Source organism: Corvus cornix, chromosome 20 (genome assembly GCF_000738735.6).
Source record: "Corvus cornix cornix isolate S_Up_H32 chromosome 20, ASM73873v5, whole genome shotgun sequence".
Classification (NCBI taxonomy): domain Eukaryota; kingdom Metazoa; phylum Chordata; class Aves; order Passeriformes; family Corvidae; genus Corvus; species Corvus cornix.
Genome location: NC_046349.1, coordinates 14,756,402 through 14,778,029, shown reverse-complemented (window position 1 = coordinate 14,778,029; position 21,628 = coordinate 14,756,402). Strand labels below are relative to the sequence as shown.

Here is a 21,628-nt window from a genome sequence, read left to right as displayed (position 1 = left end):
CAGTACAGAGCCATCATGTGTAGTAGGCTCCACAGTGTTCACTTCCACTGAAAAAGAAATCATTATAATCTTTTCACATGGTCCTTCATCTAGCTGAACCCCCTCATTTCCTTGTCTCCTTTCAGCTTTCCCTCCCTGAGGTTGAAAACTGAAGACTGTGATCACTATGCAAAAGATAATGGATGTTACCAGCAGTTTTCAGTGTGCCTTTGGAGGAGGTGCAGACAGAGCTGACAGGGTGTGTTACCCATCTGTTCACTGTCAGTTTATCACAAAGTCTGCCCATGTTTACCAAACAGCATTCAAGGAGGGAGGGATCAAGGGAGCCCTCCAACTTTGCACTGAAGCAGATGAGAGTACTGCCATGAGCTGTTTGTTCAGCTCTGGGGTCCCGAGCTGCACCAGCAAGGCCATGATAAGCCCCTGGCAATGGTAACAGCCTTGGTTGCCAGCAGCCTTCTTCATAGTAATGGTAGTGCCTGTGGTTCTACCCCTCAGCTGGCCATCAGGAAACTCCTTACTCAGGAATGTCTGTGTCCAGAGTTCCAGAAGGGTGAATACTGGGTTTTACTGAAGTATCTCAGAGTAAAGTTACACCCATGGAGAATGCAGTACTGAGAGGGGGACAGAGTGCTTCTCCTGCTCTGCACTCCATGCTTTCCTCTGGTACCTTGTAGTGATTCACTGGACCCTGCTGTTAGCTGATGCAGCTTGCTAACTGAGCAGAAAGCATGCCAGCAAAAGAATGAAGAGATTGTGGCTGAGTTAGCAAATTGAACCAGTTCACAGAAAAGTGGGATGAGTGCCAAACCTGGCCCAGGACGTGCCAGAACTGTGAGGCTGAAGCCCTTCCCTTCGGCTGCAGCACCGAATCTCCGTGTACATGTATACCCTTGCTCTTAGGCAACCCATCCATTTGACTGTACATTTAAGCACACGTGACTGCTGTGCCAAGCAGCATCTAGAATCAAAGAGAGAGATTTTCAGGGAACTAAATTAAATGAATGGAAATCTGTTGGTTTCTGTAGAAGTTCTGTCTAGGGAAAGACTAAGAAAGATTAATGTGTTGCCAGATGTATCAATCACATGGATGTCCTATGTATAAACTGTTGATGTTTTGTGGCTCTGCAAAGACAGTAATTTATTAAAAATCTCTTCCATTTAAGACAGAACATTGTGAAGAAACTATAAATAGAAAAAAAAAAGGAAATTACTATTTTACAATCTGGCATATTTTCATCTTTGTTCTACACATCCCACATTAAATCATGCTGTAGCACTTAATGCAGGACTGAAGCAGCTTTATATAGGGGGATCTGAATGCAGGGAACCAAAATCTCCTTCCCCTTATACTGACTATACTTCTACTGCTTTCAGGGGAGAGATGCATTATAAAAAAATTAGCCAAAAGTTTCTTAGATACTGTTGATGAAATTTATCTGCAGTTGATCTTTTAGTGGTGATTTTAATTTTAATATCAAGTGATCATTCCTCCTGTGAAGAAGCTGGCTTAAATGCTAGGGGAAAAAATGGATTCTGACATGGTTTTGTGAAGCAATCATTTCTTATGGTGTTTTCAGTCAGAAAATGAAACAATGTCCCTTCCCTTTGGCTGTCCTATGCTCTCCACTGTTTTGTGGAAAAGAGGAAAAAATCAGGTGATTAAAATCCCTTTCAACCCTGCTCTTTCAGAGACTGTTATCTTCCTCAGTTTTTTTTTCACAAGAGCTGATGAAGTGTAAGGGATTGGTCAGAGAGAGGATTGTGCACATAGCCTTACTATCTGACTGAATCTTCCAAAATGCAATTCTTCCGAGTGCTAACTGTAGTGAATTTAATGGAACACAAGGTTAAAGTGAAAAACTAGAAACAAATCCTCTCTGTCTGAAGGCCGGTCAATAACTGAATAGTTTGACAATTCCAAACCCCTGCCACTTTAATGTAATTGAAGTGTGTGGAAAAGACATCCTGTTTCAGCACCTACCAGCAGCAGCTTCCATTACAGGTGATAGCACTCTGAATATATTCAGGCCATACTGGTGTAATGATGGGAAAGGAGTGGGAGTGAACAGTTGTCCTGTCTTTAAAATCTATTTTGAGGGTTTTTGTAGGTTTACACAGATTGCAGTTTACTGTGTATATCAGTTTTGGGATGCACATGGAAGCTCTTAGTATGTCTGAAGATTTTTATGGGCTGGTCTGTCTAAAACTAGTGAGGCTGAACACTTTTGAGGGTAGTTATGAGGAGTTTCTCTATCTGTCCATTGTCCGGTCCAGATGAGCAAAAAAGTGATATTACTGGAGTGGTATTATGCAAAAAATCATATGAAGGACATGTGCAAAAAGATATGAACAGCGAAATTAATTTTTAAATATCACCCTTAATAGTGTTCATTCAGCTGTATTGATCAAAAATTCCTTTTTGAAAACAATTTCCTGTGACTGCTTAAGCTGTATTTGCTTATTGCTCATGTTAGTAAGTGGGAAAATTCATTTTGAGAAAGAGAGAGCCTGGGAGTGATTCCCTTCAATTCCTCTGGCTTTCAGAGGCAAGAAGCAATTTTGCATATTTGATTGTCATTCAGCTGCAGTAAAGGATAGCCCCAGGAGGGCCAGTTTAGGGCAATTACACCTGACTGACCTGCATAGGCATGACAGCAGCTGATGGATCTTTACACAGAAAAGCTTAGTTTTACAGGTCTCTCTTTTGGAAAGCTCAATATTTTATGTGTGTGTCTATAGCTGTACGGATTTTGAAATGTCCTGCTGACAAAACCAGCGAAATTATCCCAGTGGAGCTAACTGAATATTTACTTCTTCTGTCTTTAGGGAATCCAGCTACTCCAGACAGGATTTCAGACCTGGGCAACTGTTCTTAATGCATTCTCCTTTCAGCTGTAGATATAGGCAGCATAATTGTAAAACGATACTGGAAATTTCTTTGCTTGATAGGTTTTTTTTTAGTTTTAATTCTGCAGCCCCTGCCGTTTTTCAGAATCTGGCAGTGGAAATTTCAGATTCACATCTAACATGGCATTAATTTGGAAGAGGGCACTCTGTCCTTTCATGAATTTCCTTAATCATGAATCCAGAAGTAGATTTTTGACTGCGATAAACACAATACAACTTTAATGGTTACCTAGTACTTGGTTATTCTGGGAGGAGAAGAAGCCTGCGTTGACTATCTGCTGATCACGAGCAACCTTCTGGAAGCCATTAGCCACATGGCTTGGCCCAGCAGAAAAAGTTTCCATCTGAGGAAAAGAGGAATCTTATTCTCTCCTTTTCTATCTTAACATGGTAATTTACCTTTGTATTTAATTTCTCCACATGCAAAGAGGGATAATGCTATTTACCAGCCAGTAAATGCACAGCTGCTGTAATTTCTATGGATTGTTAATGCACAGGTATGCTGAAACTGTAGTTTTAATTCCATTACTAATTGGAAATTGGGAAGTTTGCTAGAGCCTTTATCAAATAGAGATATACTAAATGGAACTGTGGTTTTGTAAGCCATGGCAACTTGTCATAAAATCTTTTCTCCTGCCTGATTTTATGTCTGCAAAAGGCTGTTGAAACCAGCAGGAGTTTTACTTACTGCTGCTTATACAGATATTTCCATGAGATTTAACGTATTTTACAATTTTATGCGTATCCATGAATAAAACTTAGCTACTAATGAGGAATTAAGCTAGAAATATGTGGTTTCCAGTTTTTTTTCACCACTTTGAGACCAGACTCAGATGAGTCTGATCTCAGCTATTAAGGCAAATTCTAAACAGTATTTTTTGACATTTTTTTAATGGTTATAAAAACCCAAACTAAAGGAAACTCACTTGATGAAGGGAGAAACCCAGAGCTTCTCATCAAGAACCTTTCTGGGGTATATACAGAGAGGAAAATCAGGAGGAAAAACTGCTGAATTTGAGTACAGGTGGTTCAGAGGTCAGAGGATGCCTATGCTCCCATAAAATTGAGTTATTCTGTGCTGCAATAAACCCCTTCTTGGATGGCACAGGGCATATTTCTTGTGTGCAGATTCTCAAGGTGGTTCAAAAGTGTTTCATGCCTAAACCAATAATAAATCTTGTAGTGTTTAGGACTCAGGGGGACCATGGAATTAATAAGGTTTTCAGCTATGGTTCTTTTTCTGTTCGTAACAATTCTATTTTCTTTTAGATTGCCACAAAATGCTGAACTAATGATTCCAGGGAACAGTCCAAGGAAACTCTGAAAGATTTTCCAAAGCTTGGGTATCAAATTTAAAACTTGACTTTGTACCTCCAGTGCCTAATTATTTATTTTGTGTGACCAATACTCTGCAGTTGCTGATGGTTCATTTTATTGCCATTAAATCACTTCAGACACTCATTACTGCAACATTCTTCTGCAGCTTTTTTCAATTGCCTTTGGATTTCGTTGTCCTAAAAGACATTTAATAATTTATTTTTTTTTTTTGGTCCCACAAGACTACTTATCCCACTTATCAGATCATTGGTGATCAATTCCTGGCAGATCCCAAGAGAGATGTGAGCCGTGTAGTGCTGATCACACCCATCCAGTGTAAAAACTGCTGTTTGTTTCTTGTCACTCCACAATTTTAATGCAGTCATTTCAGTTAGAATTACATCTTGTTCTCATTTACCATCTGTACAGAGGTGAAATAGCTCCCTACTTCATAATTTTAAATTACTGCTTAAAATGTTGGAAATTTCTGTTGGGTTTGAGTTATATGCTTAAACCTATTGGTTGTTGCTGGTTTGCAATCAACTCTATAACACCAGAGTAGGCAGAAGAAATAAGGCTCAAGGTTTGTTATTTCTTGCAGCAAGACACATTATGCGTTATACCAGCTCTAAAATTGCTTATTATTAAAATTGCTTATTATTTCAGAAGACTATAATAAACTCCCTGAAAAATAAAATAGAACTGAGTTCATGTGGAATCAGAGATGAATGATGCATCCTTGCCAAATCACTCTCAGCAAGCATTGCATTAACTTTCATGCGATAATTTGCAGATAAGTTCCATCAAAAACCCAAGCATTCAAGGACCTCTAATAATGTGAATTTGATTTTTGCACATTAAAACTGTGATAAAACCATACTAATTATTTTTAATTATCTCAAGATGAAAATATGTCACTCATGTAAGTAATTATGTAAGTCATTTAAAACTGATTAAATAATAATGATTCTTTCCTCATTGCCTTCAACATGCTTATAACCAAATTTAATTTTAAGCAGGATTGAGAAAATAATCACTTGATTCAAACATTAATTACTAATTTTAATCCTAATTCATTTAAAAACAGACCTATTTTTTTGCAGACTCTGCAGGGTATTAATTGACATTTTACAAAATGAGTCATTATTTTGGCAAGGAGAATTATTTTTCAAATAGTGAATCCTGTCAGCCAGAAGGGGTTGTTAAAGAGCTCCAAGGGAGCTTTGGCAGCTCAGTGAAAGCAGCTTTATTTAGCAGCAGTTTGGCTTCTCCAGGATGACTGGAAAAGTCGTGGTAACTCTCTGCTCTTCAGACCAGCCAGGGTGCTGCTCTCTGCTTTCCCTGCTGCCAGTGGGCAAGAAAGCTGAAGAAATTGTGTCCTAAAGCAAAGAAACAGCTTTATTGAGACATGCTGGAACAGGATAGAGAACACTTTAGATCAGTTTAGAAGTGTAAAAATCAGGAGGTTTATTGCTTTTTTTGAAATGGATAAAGAGTCTGAGCACAATCTGCTCAGGATTTGACCCAGGACCCAGAGCCTTACAACAGTAGGGCTGGTTTTGTTGGGGGTTTTCTATCTAGACCCTCTCTACCTGCTAACCTCCCTTGTTAGGAACTGGGGGAATCACAACACCCTCCAAAAGTGGGACAGATTTTTGGATGTAAATTCCTTTGGTAAAGAACTACCTTTTTGATATGTAACTTTGAGAATTAAACCTAATGGCTGACTGTTCTATAAGAAGAACGACACTAATATATCAGTAATTTTTCTGATACTAAATCTTAAGTCCTGATGAGATTATTATAACCATCATGTGCACTAAATAACTAATGTCACCCATCGGTTTCACTCCTTTTTCCTGCAGCTAATTCAATCGCTCAATTTTGCTCATTCAAATCACATGCTTTGTAAGCTCAAGGGTGATCAAGACCACCTAAGGGAGTGTACTGTCCTTTTATTGACTTTTAGCAACATTTACCATACAGCCTGCATTTTTTACACTTACCAGTTTCACCTTTCTCACCTTTTAGCTCCTCAGAGAATCCATCTTAATCAGAACTGGAGACAGCTTGCATCTCTCCTGCTGCACCAGGCACTGCTTCAGCCTTTAAAACCTGCTTTGGACAAGCTACCTCTTTTTTTGTCAAAGCCTGACTGAAGAAAAGCTTTCAGCCAATATTTATCCCTGATCACTTGTACCCCTTTGTCTCCTTCAGGCTGTATTTATGTTCAGATTGAACTGTCTTTACCTTTCTCATTATTATTTTCTTATAGAGGCATCTGTTCTCCTCAACTCCTCAACTCCTAGCTACTGCATTTTCACTTAATTATTTGGCCCCAGCAGAGAGGCTTGAATACTTCTCCATCATAACTGACCATTTGTCTCCTAGTGCAGGCTGAGCTTTCATGATTCCATCAAATTGCCTCGGTGTCATCTTGTGACAAACTCTATGACATGCTCCTTTTATTATCAATTAACAAGAAATATAGCAAAATATTTTGTTCAGTCTTCATGTACTGAAAAATTTACTCCCACTCATTTCAACCCCTTCAGTGTTCAAAGTCCTTCAGGGTTTTTTTGTGTCTGTACCAGAATCCTTTGCAGGATTAGTGTCTCCCAAATCAGCATCACTTCAACTTGCTAATATCTGTGCTTCAGTGGTTAATGAAAATGTTCAGCAAACTCAGTTACAAGACACATACATAAGAAATTCCACTTGCAGCTGCCACCCAACCCCACACACCTCATCATCCAGCTGCTATAGTTCCCATGTTCTCCATCTTGATTACTTTCCACACTTCCACTGTATCAGATGTTCCAAATCTACAAAATCTGCACTTGTTCTGTTGTTGCCAGGCCTGATTCTTTGCTTTTAGCCCTGGAGATTCTGCAGACCTAACCTCTCTGCTTGCAGGTTGGTTTGTGCATTGCTCTCTTCTTTTTCCACTTGAACCTGTTCTTTCCCAGCACTGGTTCCTACCCCACAATTTTATGACATCAAACCAGTTTTTCGTTTCTACCTTAACAGGAGTCTGTGGTTTCCCCCACAGCTTTAGGGGACTGCACAAACAGGAAGAGTTCAGCTCTACACTGCCAGTTTGAGCTGAAATCAAACCCACCCTTCCCCTTCCCATTTCTACTTCTGACTCCTCCCCACGCCATACAAGTATATCAGAACTTAAAACTGCTCAGCAGAATGCAGGGCTAAGGAACTAAAGGGTGTAAGAGAAAATAAGATCAACCTTCTTTCCTTATAATATAAACCAACTTTTAATAATAAAAACTTCTCTCAGGTTTTCAGTGAGAACAAGACATACATTTCAGTGTAAAACAGTGCACAGTGTACATGCCCTTGGTTACCCTGCGTCTCTCGTGTTGACAGAGGCTGCAGGCGTGGGCCAGGATCCTGCCCAGGCTGCAGCTGTTATGCGGAGCAGAACTGGTGGGGACACAGCCAGGGCTCACCCAACGGGTTCTTTTTTACTTTACGGTCTTCCTATGCTTCTTACAGTACTAAGTACTTTTTAAATTGAGGATTCAGTGAGGAAGCATCTATTTCTTCTTCAAATAGCAAATGGTAACAGTAAGTTTTCCAAAATTTAACAAAAAGTGCATTGAAATAGTGATCTGCTCATCTGGCTGCAGTCCAGGACAGATACCCAGTACCAAATCCATGCATCCCACAGCTGGCAGTCCATGGGCTGTCCTAGTTCCCTGCAACATGTTGCTGCAGATCAGAGGAAGCAGATAAAAGTACAAAATAAAAAAAAGAGATAAAACCAAAACAAGTTCCTTCCCCAAAATTATTTCAGTCTGTGAGAGAAGAAAACAAATATTAAAAAATTAAGAAACAAGATTCATAACAAACTGCATCCCCCAACTTGCCATAAACAGTTTTGCATTCAAGAGAAGATTAGAAAAATTTAAGAGGCCTTCATGTCCAAATAAAAACATTCAATTTTAGTTTTTGAGTTGCTTTGGATGTTAATAAAATAAAATTAAGCCTACTAAAAAACAAACAACAACACAAATAAAACCCCCAAACCTTTATTTTTTAAAATATACATTACTGCAAAGCACTCCTGGGTTTCCTGACTGGGAGCTGGTTTAAAGGAGGCTGTGGAGAAACAGAGGAATGGGGAGTTTCCTGTACACCTGCCATGTTAGGGAGGGCTGGTCATGTTAAGGCACTCACTCCAAAAGAACATTATTTCTGTCCTGAGACTGCTGACATGCTTTGATTAGTTTCAGCCAGTAATTCGGAAAAAATGACAATGCTTAGGGTAACACTGACAGAATGGAGAACGATTTTTCAAAGAAGAAAAAATAAAGAACATTATATACACGATTCCTTTTTTCTTTTAACTTAAAAGCATCCCTAATACATCTTAATAACTGTATTTAAGACTGCTTAAATACTGAAGATTTTAAATAATGTAGATTTTTTCAGTAAACTGGGAGTAACTGTGTATACTGCCAGTATATTGGTCCCATTTTAAACAATATAATTTTTATTTTAATCTTGTACATATAATAACATGATCGAAAACACGTATTATTCCACTCCACATAAATAAGTATAGTTCTTCTGACCTGTTTTAAAAACTACATCTGTTCAAATAATCAGATTGTAAGACTGTATTTTTTCTCTGTAAAGTTTTCTTAAAAATCCCACACTCCTCTTCACTAGCACTGTATTCCAGAGTACATAATCACAGGGCATTAGTAAAAAGAGTTAATCAAAAACCTGAAAGCTACAGTAAGTAAAATGAAGTAACGATAAGTAGTATTATGGAATGTATACTCTGCAGCATAGATTCTCTCACTGGGCTGAAGTGGAAAATTACTCTGGAAGAAATACTTTATGTTCTTATTTGAATAAGCCATAGACTTATTCTTTGCTCAGAAGTGCAGGTCTGTTCATGAAAAAGAGGGGTTTATGAAGATACTGCTAAAGGATGTTGACCAAAAACCTGCTGGCAGTTAAATGGGTGCCAGGTGCAGTACAGGGAGAGAGGCATGTCCATCAGGATTTTCTGAACCAAGCTGTATCTTGAAGTCTACAACTTTGAGGTGGTTGCACAAAGAAGTCACCAGGAGAACTGTGCTTTCTTGAAGAATAATGGTCATTTTCCAGCCATCTGGCGAATGGCAGCAGCATCCATTCTTGCCTGTGGTGTTTGTTTCAAGAATTTCAAGTAGTCAAAGAAATACACAAATCCTGCGTGGGTTTCAGGCGTTCAAAGGCAGATTCCTGATGCCTGGGCCAGCAGGTCCCTCTCTTCCAGAGCGCAGCAGCACCATTGGAGACAGTTCGTAGGGTCCTCGGCCAGGGCTCCTCAGAGCCAAGTTCTCTTGTGGGGCTGCCAAGAGGTGCCTCTTACTTCTATAAATCCCCATCTGTAGGCGGCTGGCACAACCTATAGAGTCTGTAGTGCAGATGAAGAGTAGGGAATTAAAGATCATACAGATAACAAAATTATTGGAATAATGTATGAGGGTCAGCAGCTTCTTTGTCATTCTGCAAGCTTTAATGACGTATCAAGAATACCCCCCTTTTTAATCTTAGTAATTGCAAATTTAAAAGTGCCACTAGCCATTTGTTAACTAAAGTATTTACAATCACTGTTTACAATATTATTTGAGACTCTCCATCGCTTCCTCTTAATTTTGGCTCAGTCTGGGTCTTCAACAGTCCCTTCTCTCTTTTTCTATTTCTTTTGGTTTTAAACCCAGTTCACCATTTTTCCTGAACAAAAAAGTTCTGCCCCTCATACAGGCTGGGGTACCAAACACATAAAAGAACCTATCATCTGTTTGTTGACATGCTTGAACAAATCTTAAAATTAATAATGATCTTTTCAGAGAAATTTTTTGACTCACAAGATTATCAAATTGAGAACAGTGGTTAGACCTAAGCGCATGTTGACTTGACATTCATGCATGACTTTGTGAGCTTTTTCTTGGCTTTTTCTTCTTCACTTCTGATTAAACTCCAGTCTTTTATAACTTCTCTTTCAAGATGGCTATTACAGATTTGTGCTAAGAAATATAATCCTGGGAGTTAATATTAATTCACCAGATCTCCTTTTAACTTTGTTCAGTTTTATTTCATATTATGATGGAATCCAGGAGGAGCACACAATATCTGAGCTTTATTGCCCTGAAATAATCCAAGTAAATACTTCTGGAATTTATCATTGTGATTTAGAGTCTACTCAAAAGAAAAAAAACCAACTCATCTTGTGATTTGTTTTTAAAACTGTTTCTTTTTGAAGGTAACATGCAGTTATGGCCATAACAATGGAGCCAAAGTAACATATGGCCATTAATAAGGCAAAATAACCACACTGCCAAAACACTGATGGATGGCACCTGGGCCATGGTACAGGAGCCAACACCATTGTTTTAGTTTAATCTCTGAGAAAATGAACCAGGACTGTTAGAGGAAACACCACCACAGTCTCTAAAGTTTAAAATAATTTTCTATAAACATTTTGAGGAACGGATAGGAGAGAAAAAAGAAAAAAGAGGAGCTAATTTAGACTAACTCAGCAGTCTTAATTGGTGGATAAGGTACCAGTGTTTAAGGAGTCTTCTTGACACTGAACCAATGTGCTCTTTGGACGACTCTGGCACTAGCAAACATATTTGGTCTGTCTGAAGATATGGCACAGACTTTGCTGGACCTTTTCTGACGCTGATTCTTGTTTTGTCTTCATGTAAACAATGCCATTAACAACGGCAGAATCAGAAGTTTCTCTGGTATTTGTACAGACAGATTCTGTATACACTGTCATCTAAACCATGACAAATTGTTACTGCCATTGTGGGAAAATGCTGTGTTACAGTTTATTGAAGATCATTCTTTTCCCTCTGAGAGATGAAATTGGAAGAAACTGACCCAAGATACTTTTCTTAAAAGTAAAGGTATTATTCTCCTCTAGAGAGAGATGAACATCTCTATCTCCCATTAGGTGCAGTAGGATCCACAAATGTACAGTGCTTTTCAAAGCTGCCTTCTAGACAAACCCGTGTATAACCCCAGGCAACTGAGGTTCCTTAGGGCTGCATTACTGTGTGGTTACTCTGACTTGAAGTGCTTGCTCTTAAACCTGCACTGCAAGAACTAAACCATCAGACTCTTGTAAGCACACTACTGTATTACCTTTGCATATCTGCAGTCAAATTTGCTGTTCAGGAATTTTTTTTTCTAAGCATTCAAGAGATGACTGTCCATCACTAGCTTTGCCAACTCATAGAAACAGTCCAAAAAAGATCAGCTATGTTTGATTCAGAAAATGCGGAAACCCTTGAAGCTGATGATCTGCAAATTCTAAGCAGCAAAGCTGATTCATCTACAGTATGCACTTAGTTTAGTACAGTGAGAAAAAAGAATAGGATTTTTTTTTTTTTCTATTTTTTCCAATATTGCTACTGAGATCATCTTTGGTTATAGCAGGAACTCCACAATTGTTACAGAAACATAAAACCAGCACTCAGAGAAAACACACAATACATAATAACCTACCGAGGTGCACACTGTGGCATTTGGTCCATCACTTTCAGATTCTTGGCCGAGATTTCGACTCTTGGTCCCTATGGAAACAGAGAATTTATGGTACTGACAGTATTGATAAAGCAAATGGTCCTTAGGGAAGAATACTATAATGGGAGTATGGCTCCTATTTGAGAATTCATTAACTACTTCTAAAAGATTTGGAATCCATTTGGTGGATTCAATTATCATCTGTGTTTACGTAAAAGATAAATTAGTCCCAAAGCACTTTACAAGCACTGCTGTCTAGCACTAGGTAAGTGCTATTAGGTAAGCACTAGGTAACTTCTGCTATTTTAACAATATGATTGAGACTTGGGTTTTTTCTATACAGAAATTGTCTTAATTATACTGCACAGTCTCTCTTTTATAACCGTCAAGGCAGACGGTTAATATACACTGAGGCATAGACTTTAATTGCTGCAGGGGCCGTACATGCAAAAGTTAAGTTGTTCCTGTCACACACAGGTGTAGTTATTCAGACATCAGTAGAAGTTTGGAAATGTAGGTTTGTAGTGCACAAAATACAGTGCCACAGCAAAATAAACTGGTGTTTGTACCATGTTACTGAAATGAAGATGGTGGCATGCAGCAGACACATGCCAATACTCACTTGCTTTCGCATGATGTCTGTAGCTTGCATGATACACTTGGGCAGGAGTCCATGGCTGCGAGCCAGTATGGCTGCTTGCTCCAGGGACACACTCAGTGTGCTCCTGAACGAGGGAACAAGAGTTAGGTAGTCACAGATCATATTTTAAAAACTATAAATAGGTATGTGCAGGACACTTACCTGTTAAGTATTACTTCTGTTAGCTATTTACTTTTATTTTTTTTTTTAGATTTTCTTACATATAAAACTATTAAATTACCTCAGTCTTGTTGCACCTGGATCATCTGCACTGATTCATTTTAAAGCAATTCACAAATTAATCTTTACATTTGAGACACTGGCAGAACAGTGGTGTGTTTCAAAATCAATGTGTGCACACACCAAGATTCTAGAGCTATTTTTGAGCAACTTCCTACATTTTCAGTATGTGACTGAAGACAATGCTGACTACAAGTTCTATGCAACGAGCTCACTTAGTGAGTTGCATTGATTGATGCACTGAAACACAAGAACTTTGGTGTCTATACTAGTTATTAACAAAAGTATTAAAAGTTACAACCTCCCCTGAAGTAAAGTCAGCAGATTTAGGTCCTTATTACATTCCCTTAAAATTCACCTTATTTTGCTTTGAATAGGATCACATCTCTAGAAAGGACCGAAGTTCCCATCACAGCAGTAGCACACAGGTTTAACCCTCACCTCTGCATCCCAGTGGCACACATGGTGATCTGACAGGCTCCCAGCCGGTAACAGAGCTCAGAGGATATGGGCAGCAGGCCAGCTCCTGATGCGGCACTGCCCGAACATCCTGACTGCATTGGTTTTGTACTAATGAAAGACTTCATCAGCCTGCAGAGCTCATCCATTGCATTGATAGGGCGAATAAGCTAAACAAAGCAATACAAAAGCAATCAGTAGCACATCAACACGTTCAAGCTATAAAGACATTTACAAGTCTTTCTCCTATTGTCTAAGCACAATATTCTACAGGAGAGTAACTGCCACACAGTAACAACTATTTAGAATATGTATGAACTTTGGAAGTGGCAGAATAAAATTACTTAGGCTTGGGACAAGTTTTTGTCACTAATCACATAGATTGTTTACAATTTATATTACAATTGCAAAGATGGTCTCTGGCTTTGTGTTCCCTGCAGTAGCATTTTAATGCTTTGCATGCACATATTCACATGTCACCTGCCCAGTTAGACAGACTGCCTACACGTGAGATGCTGGGCAGCACTATTTTCTTGTTTTGTCTGTGACTGTGAACAAAGTGTAACTTGCAAATTGAATGTTTGCTTGTTTTCATGCATCTGTGGGAGAGGAATATGAACCCAATCTGTTTGGCATCAGACACCGTGTTTGGCAAGGGCAGGCAGGGTCACATAGAGTCTTGGTGTTGCAGTGCAGGGGGTTTGTGTCTACCCAGGTTCTGCACGTTTTCTTCTCAGCAAAAGAACTGTAGCCAAGCTTCAGAGAAATTCAGATCACCCCTTTAAGGTAGGGAACATTTTAAAATGCTGTTTGGATTTGTACAGATCTGCCATACAGGTATCCCACAACTGGAATTTTAGAGATGTTGAAATAATACTTCTATGAGAGAATTTATTGGAGAAATAAATGCAGAAACAATACCTGGTCAATCTTCACTGCGGTAGTATTGGAATCAGTGGGCAAGTTTGATCTCTCTAGGTAAAATGTCCTGCAAAAAGGCCAGCAAGTACTACATTAGTTGGGTTTGCTCCATTTCAAGCCCATATATGTATACTATCTTGTATAAAACAGCTGAGAAAGCTATGCTAAAAAATCTTGCACTTGAAGATCTTCCTTATTGAACCATTGTGATTGCAGTAATTTACAGAGTCTGTACTAAAATATTCCAAACTCCCATTAAGAAAAGTATAATTCTAGCCCTGCACAAAATTCTGAGGTCAAATTTGCATTCCTTCTGAATGGGCTAAACTATTGGAAGAAGTTAACAAGTTTCCCACACAATGAGGATCTCCAAAAATCCCATTTGTACAAAAACTGCATCAGGAATGGGACCTGTTTTTCATTAAATTTTAAGGCCCTTAGCAAGGAGCGCTCTGAAATTTTCAATGTCTTTTAAGGCAAAGCAGAAGTACAAAATACCTGAGTTTACGGTAGTATTGCTGCACTTTTTCAAGTGAAATACCATTAATTTGCTGTGGGAGTTCTTCTAGAGATGAGCCAGCTGGTTGTGATTGCCCCTCTGTACTCTCCAGAGCTGAAGAAGAAAACACTTTTACTAAAGCTATGTTATTAGTCGTTTTTTAAAATAAATATATTTATCTCTCTATCATCTCATTGCTCAGCAGACGACTCTTGGATCATGTCAAGGCTGATTCTGTTACTCTATAAATTTAATGCTTTTCCCAGTATGGGAGTACAGTGGTAGTATCACAGAGGTGAGCTTCACAGAAAGCAGTTCTGTCTGACAGTAGTTACTCCCCATTAATGGTCCCCTGAAAGAAATTTCCTGTGTTGTATTTTGGTGTGAATATTTGCTTATCAAGTCAGTTTCTAGTCCAGATCATTCTGTCACAGTGTTCGTGTTTTAAAACACTTCTCTGTAGCCCAGGCACATCTCCTGATCCTACACTAGATCATGTCGTCCAATATAATGTTTCTATGGCTGAGGCATGAAAAAGCCCCAAACAAGCACATTTTGTTCTCATGACTAATTCTAAAGTCTAGCACCTCCCCCAGGGCTTCCTAAAATAGAAATATCTGCTTCCTAAGTGTGTCTGTAGGTCTCAGCTGCGTTTTTAAGAGCTTTATGGTCGTTCTATATTTTTAATCTTTCAAGATCAGTAGTTAGCTTATTTTTCTCAAGAAAGCTTTTTATAGACACCTTTTGTAAAGAGCACTGTGTGCAGTTTCAAGGTTCCCCCATTCTGAAACCGAGCAGGCAGTTTGGAGAAGTAGTAGCTGTCAAGATGAAAGATAACCTTCAAGGCCTGACGACTTCCTTCGATGTGGTAGAAGACATGAGTATCTGGAGAAATGAAGATAAAACACTTGCTGCTTTACCACAGCAGGAGAATTGTAAAACCACTGCTGTCTGAGTTTGTTAGATTACCTAATGACATATCACATATCCACCATAAGGTGAGTAAGGGAGAGCCTTTATGGAGAGAATGCAGGCTCTGAAATACTACACTTAAAAGAACACAGTTAGTGTGACCTAGTATGATGTTTGATGCAAATACAATAACTGTATTTAATAATTAGAATCCCATGTTGTTTCATGGCATTTCATAGCCAGTAAACATGAAGAGAGAGAGATATGGGAGGGTAAGACACTGGACACTGAAAAGTTAGGAATACACCAACAGGGAATGTCATCTCTCTTCCCTCTGTGCAAAATCACACAGATAAGGCACATTGGCACAGGCCACAACTACACAGCACAGAACACGCACCACCACTCCATCGTGTCAGTCCTGCTTTAGGGGCTGTGTGCTTGCAGTGGAAGCTGAGGGAATACAACAGTGCTTCAGAGAAGCTGCCCAGTGCTCTCCAGGTGTGAGATGGTGTCTTAGATTTATAATCATAGAGGCTATTAATCCACAGAACATACAAAAAAAAAAAAGTGCCTCAAAGAAACAGACAATACTCACTTGCTACAAGACTTTCATCCAGCTGCTTGAAAAAAAAGGCAACTTTGTCTAGTTCAGCCAGAGTGACCTGGATGTCTTCCAGCATGGTGCGCTCCTCCTTCTGTAGAGCGATACAAATAGGTTATTATCTGCCAAAAGATGTGTGGCAGGAAGGTACTGTTGTTACGGGCATATTTTGCTTTAGAGTGCAGAGCTTTTCATTAGCTCCATCCCAGCCAGGCAATTACTAACAGCTTTTAAACTGCAATATAACTTTAACCACCCTTTGCTTAGATGTCATTTGATGTGATTCACGGAGTAGAAAGGTTTAAGAACTGAGTAAGTTTGAAGGGATCTCCTTCTCCAAACTTTATACTTACAAATGTGAAGAACAGCTGATCAGTTACTGCAAAATAAATATTGATACATTCTGTGCAACGCAAACAAATAGCAGTTACATGCACAGATAGTTTGGATTGTATTTTATAAAAAATATCCACACTCAATCTGCAATATCTACAAAGTAAGAAAAAGAATTCCCTTCTCTATAATGTCAGAGCTGCTTGTCTGTTTTATGCCTCTCTTTTCTTAGCATTTTTACAGTTACAGTAGCTGATCTGCTGTAGCTCATCGGTTCATTAGGTGCAGATGAACTATGCAAGCACAGCTTTTCTCCCTAGACACGATGCCTCCAGCCCCAGCACCACAGACCTGAGAGACGGACTGCACTGTATCTCTTTGTCTGGACTCCTGCAATACTCAGAACTTTCTCGCCTGTTTGGGAGATGCATGTCCTCACCACGGGATGGCCGGGGACACTCATGCCACCAACAGCTGGGCCCTAAAACCTCTAAATGCAGCAGCATTGTTCCCAGTATGAAGGCTGACTGTTTTCTATAGTGTTCTAGTGTGACAATGGGTCACTTTTTGTGAGCATATGAATATGACTGGATAAGGAATATGGGCACTTGGTTATCAGCTGAGGAAATCTCCAGCGTCTGCAGTAGTGAGAGTCTGAATACACTGCTAGAATGCAGGTAACAGGTTCCACAGCTCCGGCTGTGCTGAGTGGCACAGAATCACACAGGCAAATAAAAGCAGACCTGAGGATACCACAACTCTTCATCTTACCATGGTGGGGGAGAGAAGAGACTGGTAATTCAGTAAAACTCCAGTTGCTGCTATCTGCTCCAGCCATTTTCTGCTGGCATCTCTACTGCTCTCTTCATATTCCCCATTGTTGTTGTACCGATAGTTGAGAGCAGCCAGTAACTGCTCTGAAAAGGTGCAAATAGCAGCCACAAGAGCCTGACAGAAGATGGAATCACGTCTCAGCTGTAGCTCAGTATCTGTCAGAGAAGGGGAGAGAAGCATAAAGAAGTCATGAATATACTCATCTTCCTCTCACTGCCAACAAAGCAGTTTGTGTGTGTGTGTGCGCAAATAATGTTCAGCTTCTGCTGTAGCTTTGCACTGACTTCACAGATACCTCTCCTTGCTGTGTGACCTGGGTGGACAAATAAAGACAGCACAGCTAAGCACACGTGCATGTCGCGAAATTTTCTAGTCCAGTTGACTGTTCGTTACTCCCTCTGCCATCTGCATGCTCCTTCCAACTGGAAAGAAACTAACTACTGGAAAGTAATAAACTCCTTAGTTACAGCCATATCTGGACTGATTCCCTTCTTTTTATGTTTACAGGAGCAAGAGAATTATTGAAAGAAGGTCTCTGCCATTACTTCTCTCCTGGGCTATTAGAGATTAATCTTCCCCCATCCATCTGTAATTTCTGGGTTTCCCATATGCCTAATTCATTAACTGTGCCCATCCATATAGTATGAATTGGTTTGTTTCTTGGGAGAATTTCCCCTGTATTAATTTTGCTTCCTGTGTGCCTGCCAGGCAGCCACATGCTGGTCAAATCAATCTTGTCATGCTTAAGGGGATTGCAGGCCAGAGAAGCACATGAATAAGTAAAGAGTTACTTCCCAGGCACCCCCAGCCCTTCCAGCAGGCTCTCATTGGAAAGGCACTGTTCCCTACAGAAAGAGGCTGAAGACATCACCCAGAGGCTTTGAAGGTCCGGATTATTTTTATAAGCACTGAACACAACAGACTGACTAACACACTCCAGGCACTGGGCCATATTCTCAGCTTAAGAGCAGCCATCCTTCTTTCCAGCAGATGTTCATGGAAATGCTGCAGGAGATGGGGCACACATAGAGAGACACTTTGGGAGACATTTTATCTGCTATCAATAAAACCAGCCTTTATGGTCAGTAAACTGGCACACAGCCTGGTTTGGACAGACTCACAGACCAGCCCTGGCAGGAGCTGAGAGATAAGTTAGAGCCATACAAATCTCTGGTCTTCATTCTATGAAGATTTGAGAATCAAGTGTGGCACAGTGAAACAATGACTGCCTATTCCAGTTATGTATTATCTCATTTTCAAACAAAAGAACGCCAAGTGCTACAATTACAAAAAGACTCTGCACAGGCTCCTTGTAAAGACCTGTCCCTTGTTCTGCAAGCACAAAGGTTGGTGCGTGTAACAGGTTCCTGATGTCCCCAGTGTATTTGGGTTCTCCTTGCACATTTAAGGTCTTCATCTATTCTTGGCTGTAATTTCAGTATGCCTGCTCTGTTTGGAAAGATGACAGAGTCCATGGGCTCAAAAAAGTTGTGCAATATATCTCATTTTTGCTGCATGTTCTCACCACAGCAGGAAGCAGTAAAGGGAAGGAGGGTTCTCTTCCATCTGGGAAGGAGGGTTGTACAAAGGAAAAAATGAAGACAGAAAAACCCTGTCGTAGGGACTTCTGTATGTATGTTGTTGTTTTGTAAAAAATGAAAACCCCTTACCTGTGCATTTTAACAAGGCCAAAAGCAGCTGATTCTTCCCATCTAAAACAGTGAAGAAAACAAATGCTGTTCAACATAATACCAGGGTAGATTGCAGCTGGTTAAGTTTCCTCATTCCCCCCAATCCCTGGCACCTGCATGGCCATGTCTATTTACTCTGGTAGCCCTCACTTGCACAAACATGTTCATGACTGAAAAAAACAAAGTGTAAAGCAAAGAATTTCACTGGCTACATGCTCTGTTAACCATGAATTACTGGAAACAAATTGCACTTGCAGATGAATCCTAAGGAGGTGATCTCCATCCAGTGCTTCGCACTGATCTGTAGACATCAGTTTCATCTCCTGTTTCAGTTCAACCAGATTGCAATGGTTTAGAATATTGTAATACCTGATTAGCATTCACTTCACAGTTTGGAAGTATCCATTTTCTAAAAGGGTTTAAAATGCACAGGGAGATAGATCAGTCTGACATCATTCTGAATGGGCTGATGAAATAAAGTAAGGGGGGGAAAGTTCTTTGGAATTGCTGCACAGGTGCAATTTTACCATAAAGCACCAGGACTCTGCAAACCACAACCTGTTCTACCTGGTCATCTCTAGAGCCCAGGAAGCCTTACTACAAATTGAGTTAAAATTATGAAATCAACTGCTAGATTTGATGAAGATCTCTTCTCCCTGAAGCCAGTAACAAATGTTTCCTTATTTACAGACCTTCCACGTGTTTCTGTATGATGTCAACAAGGTTCTTGATGCGCAGTGGAAGGTTCCATGGATCTTCCTGAATGCTGGCTTGAATATTATTCCGGCACCTAACTGTGGTTTCTTCCTTCTGTTTAAATTCTAGAAAACATGGAGTGTGTTAGCCATTTAGGAAATGCTAAATAACTGAGTGGCTTAGGAGTTATAATGTGAATACAGATGAAAGCAGAGACACAGTACCAATAGTAGTAACTGGGAATTCAAAAGGTCCTTAAATAGAACTAATAGAGAGGACAAAAGACCATTCCCATAGTCCCATTATCAGCAGTCTCCCTGCATTGCTTTCAGGATTGTAGGCCTGGTTGACATGCAAAGTGCAGGGAGCTCTGCCCCACTCACTAGACAAGGAACCCCTTTCTGTTTCCTCTGCCTTTAACGACCAGCAGGCAGCTGTATCGGGTAGACACAGAGAATCAGATCAACTTTTTGGCTGCAACTGTCACATCCCAAAATACTGATGAGAAGTTCTGAAATATCCTGCATTCTTTCACCTGATGAAAACTAACTAACTAATTATAGAGTAGAAAATTTATTCTCCATTACTTAGCTATGTAGTTAAGCCAAACACCCCCACTGTTGGTGATAAGATGCGTAAGCAAACAGAGAAAGACAAAAAAAACTATGCCAAATAACTGATCCTGGACAGGTACAGGAGAGCATTCCAATGTCCATCCATTATGAAAAGGTGTCTATGGTAGCCATTAAACAGACACTGTGATCCAGGATTCTAGCTGAGTGTAAGCAGGACTTGTCTGTTCCTCAGTGTGATGAGTGTGGAATAATCAGTTAACTAAAAGACTCTCTCAGGGTAATTAATCTATTTTTAATAAATGAGATTCTATTTAAACAAAATAAATGTCCGTTATTTCTTCATTCAAGCAGTGCATGGAAAGACTAACATTCTATACAAACATGAATGTGTTTACAGAGATGAGTTCATATAACAGAACTTCACAGGAGTTATTTCTGGAGTCAAGGAAAAAAAAAAAGCAAGAAAAGATCTCTAATTCTAGAGTTTGCCACCATTACTAAAAACCAGAGCCTTTGAGAGGTTGGAGCTCTCACCTCCTACAGCACCTGAGGTACAGCAGGAATAGTAGGAAACATTTCAGATTTCAAGTGGGAAAGGAAATGGCAGCAAATATTTAGAAAATAAAATCCTGTGTGTTTCAGGGAGAAAAGAAACCACATCCTGAGCCCCAAAACCATTAAGACCAGAGAGTCATCAAGCTCCCTGAGAAAAAAGAAAACATGGTATCATCTGTTTGCTCTCTATGAGAATCAGTTTTCAAAGTAAGTGTTATGGGAGGATGAGTTTACTCTGGCAATCATCCATCTGAAGAAAAGCAGAGTAACTCATTGAGCAAACTGAGGCAGAACCTTTTGGTGCCTTGGATCTACAGTGGTCAGCCCCTCATCAGCTTATCAGAGCACTCTTTCACCTTCAATCTGACTATCCCTACTTCGTACCTTTTCAGATATGTTCACATCAAAGCGGAGATTTGGAGACTTGTGAAAGAGCTGCAAGAATTGAGCAGCATGTAACAAAAGAGGCCTCTGTGTGGAGGAATTCCCATGAAAATGACCTCTTAAGAGATACAAAATTTCAGTGGTCAGACATGGTACCTGCCTAATGCAGGGCGGGGTAGACTGCGTGGCCATAGCATGTACCTTAAGCTTTAAAGTCTTGGAAATCACATTATTAAATACAATCAATCAATTTCTTTACCTTGCAAACTGTGGTCCATGGGAAAGTGCTTGGTTTCCTCAAAGGCCTTAGTTATCCCTGGTCCTTTTAGAAGTGCATTGATTGCATCAACCTACAATTGGAATGTTACCAACCAGCGTCAGTAAGACTTGCAGAAGAACATCTGAACAGAAAGAACTGTTGTGGGAAACTGCTGAAGCCATTACACTATTTGTATTTTGGAATGACTGACGCACAGCCGTCAGACTTTGTAGCCATGAACTGGCCTC

The 21,628-nt window shown here is 39.8% G+C and overlaps 1 protein-coding gene and 1 long non-coding RNA gene across 6 annotated transcripts in view; one reads left to right on the top strand and one right to left on the bottom strand.

The window, feature by feature from the left end:
• Positions 1 to 8,192, top strand: part of LOC120411050 — a 47,759-nt gene extending 39,567 nt beyond the window's left edge. The window contains exon 5 of one of the 2 annotated variants that reach the window (XR_005603445.1): positions 2,830 to 8,192. This is a non-coding gene — a long non-coding RNA (uncharacterized LOC120411050). Of the gene's footprint in view, positions 1 to 125 lie in introns of both variants that reach the window. The other variant, XR_005603444.1, reaches the window with a different exon arrangement.
• A 68-nt stretch (positions 8,193 to 8,260) lies between these two features.
• Positions 8,261 to 21,628, bottom strand: part of PREX1 (phosphatidylinositol-3,4,5-trisphosphate dependent Rac exchange factor 1) — a 144,680-nt gene continuing 131,312 nt past the window's right edge. For all 4 annotated transcript variants that reach the window (XM_039563286.1, XM_039563288.1, XM_039563289.1 and 1 more), the window contains exons 29-40: positions 21,381 to 21,471; positions 19,604 to 19,732; positions 18,891 to 18,932; positions 17,158 to 17,375; positions 16,048 to 16,147; positions 15,279 to 15,422; positions 14,537 to 14,651; positions 14,039 to 14,105; positions 13,100 to 13,287; positions 12,401 to 12,503; positions 11,761 to 11,828; positions 8,261 to 9,658 (exon numbers count right to left, since the gene is read on the bottom strand). In XM_039563286.1, coding sequence (XP_039419220.1) covers positions 9,616 to 9,658; positions 11,761 to 11,828; positions 12,401 to 12,503; positions 13,100 to 13,287; positions 14,039 to 14,105; positions 14,537 to 14,651; positions 15,279 to 15,422; positions 16,048 to 16,147; positions 17,158 to 17,375; positions 18,891 to 18,932; positions 19,604 to 19,732; positions 21,381 to 21,471 — 1,308 coding nt within the window. In that variant the 3' untranslated portion in view covers positions 8,261 to 9,615. The remainder of the gene's footprint in view (positions 9,659 to 11,760; positions 11,829 to 12,400; positions 12,504 to 13,099; positions 13,288 to 14,038; positions 14,106 to 14,536; positions 14,652 to 15,278; positions 15,423 to 16,047; positions 16,148 to 17,157; positions 17,376 to 18,890; positions 18,933 to 19,603; positions 19,733 to 21,380; positions 21,472 to 21,628) is intronic.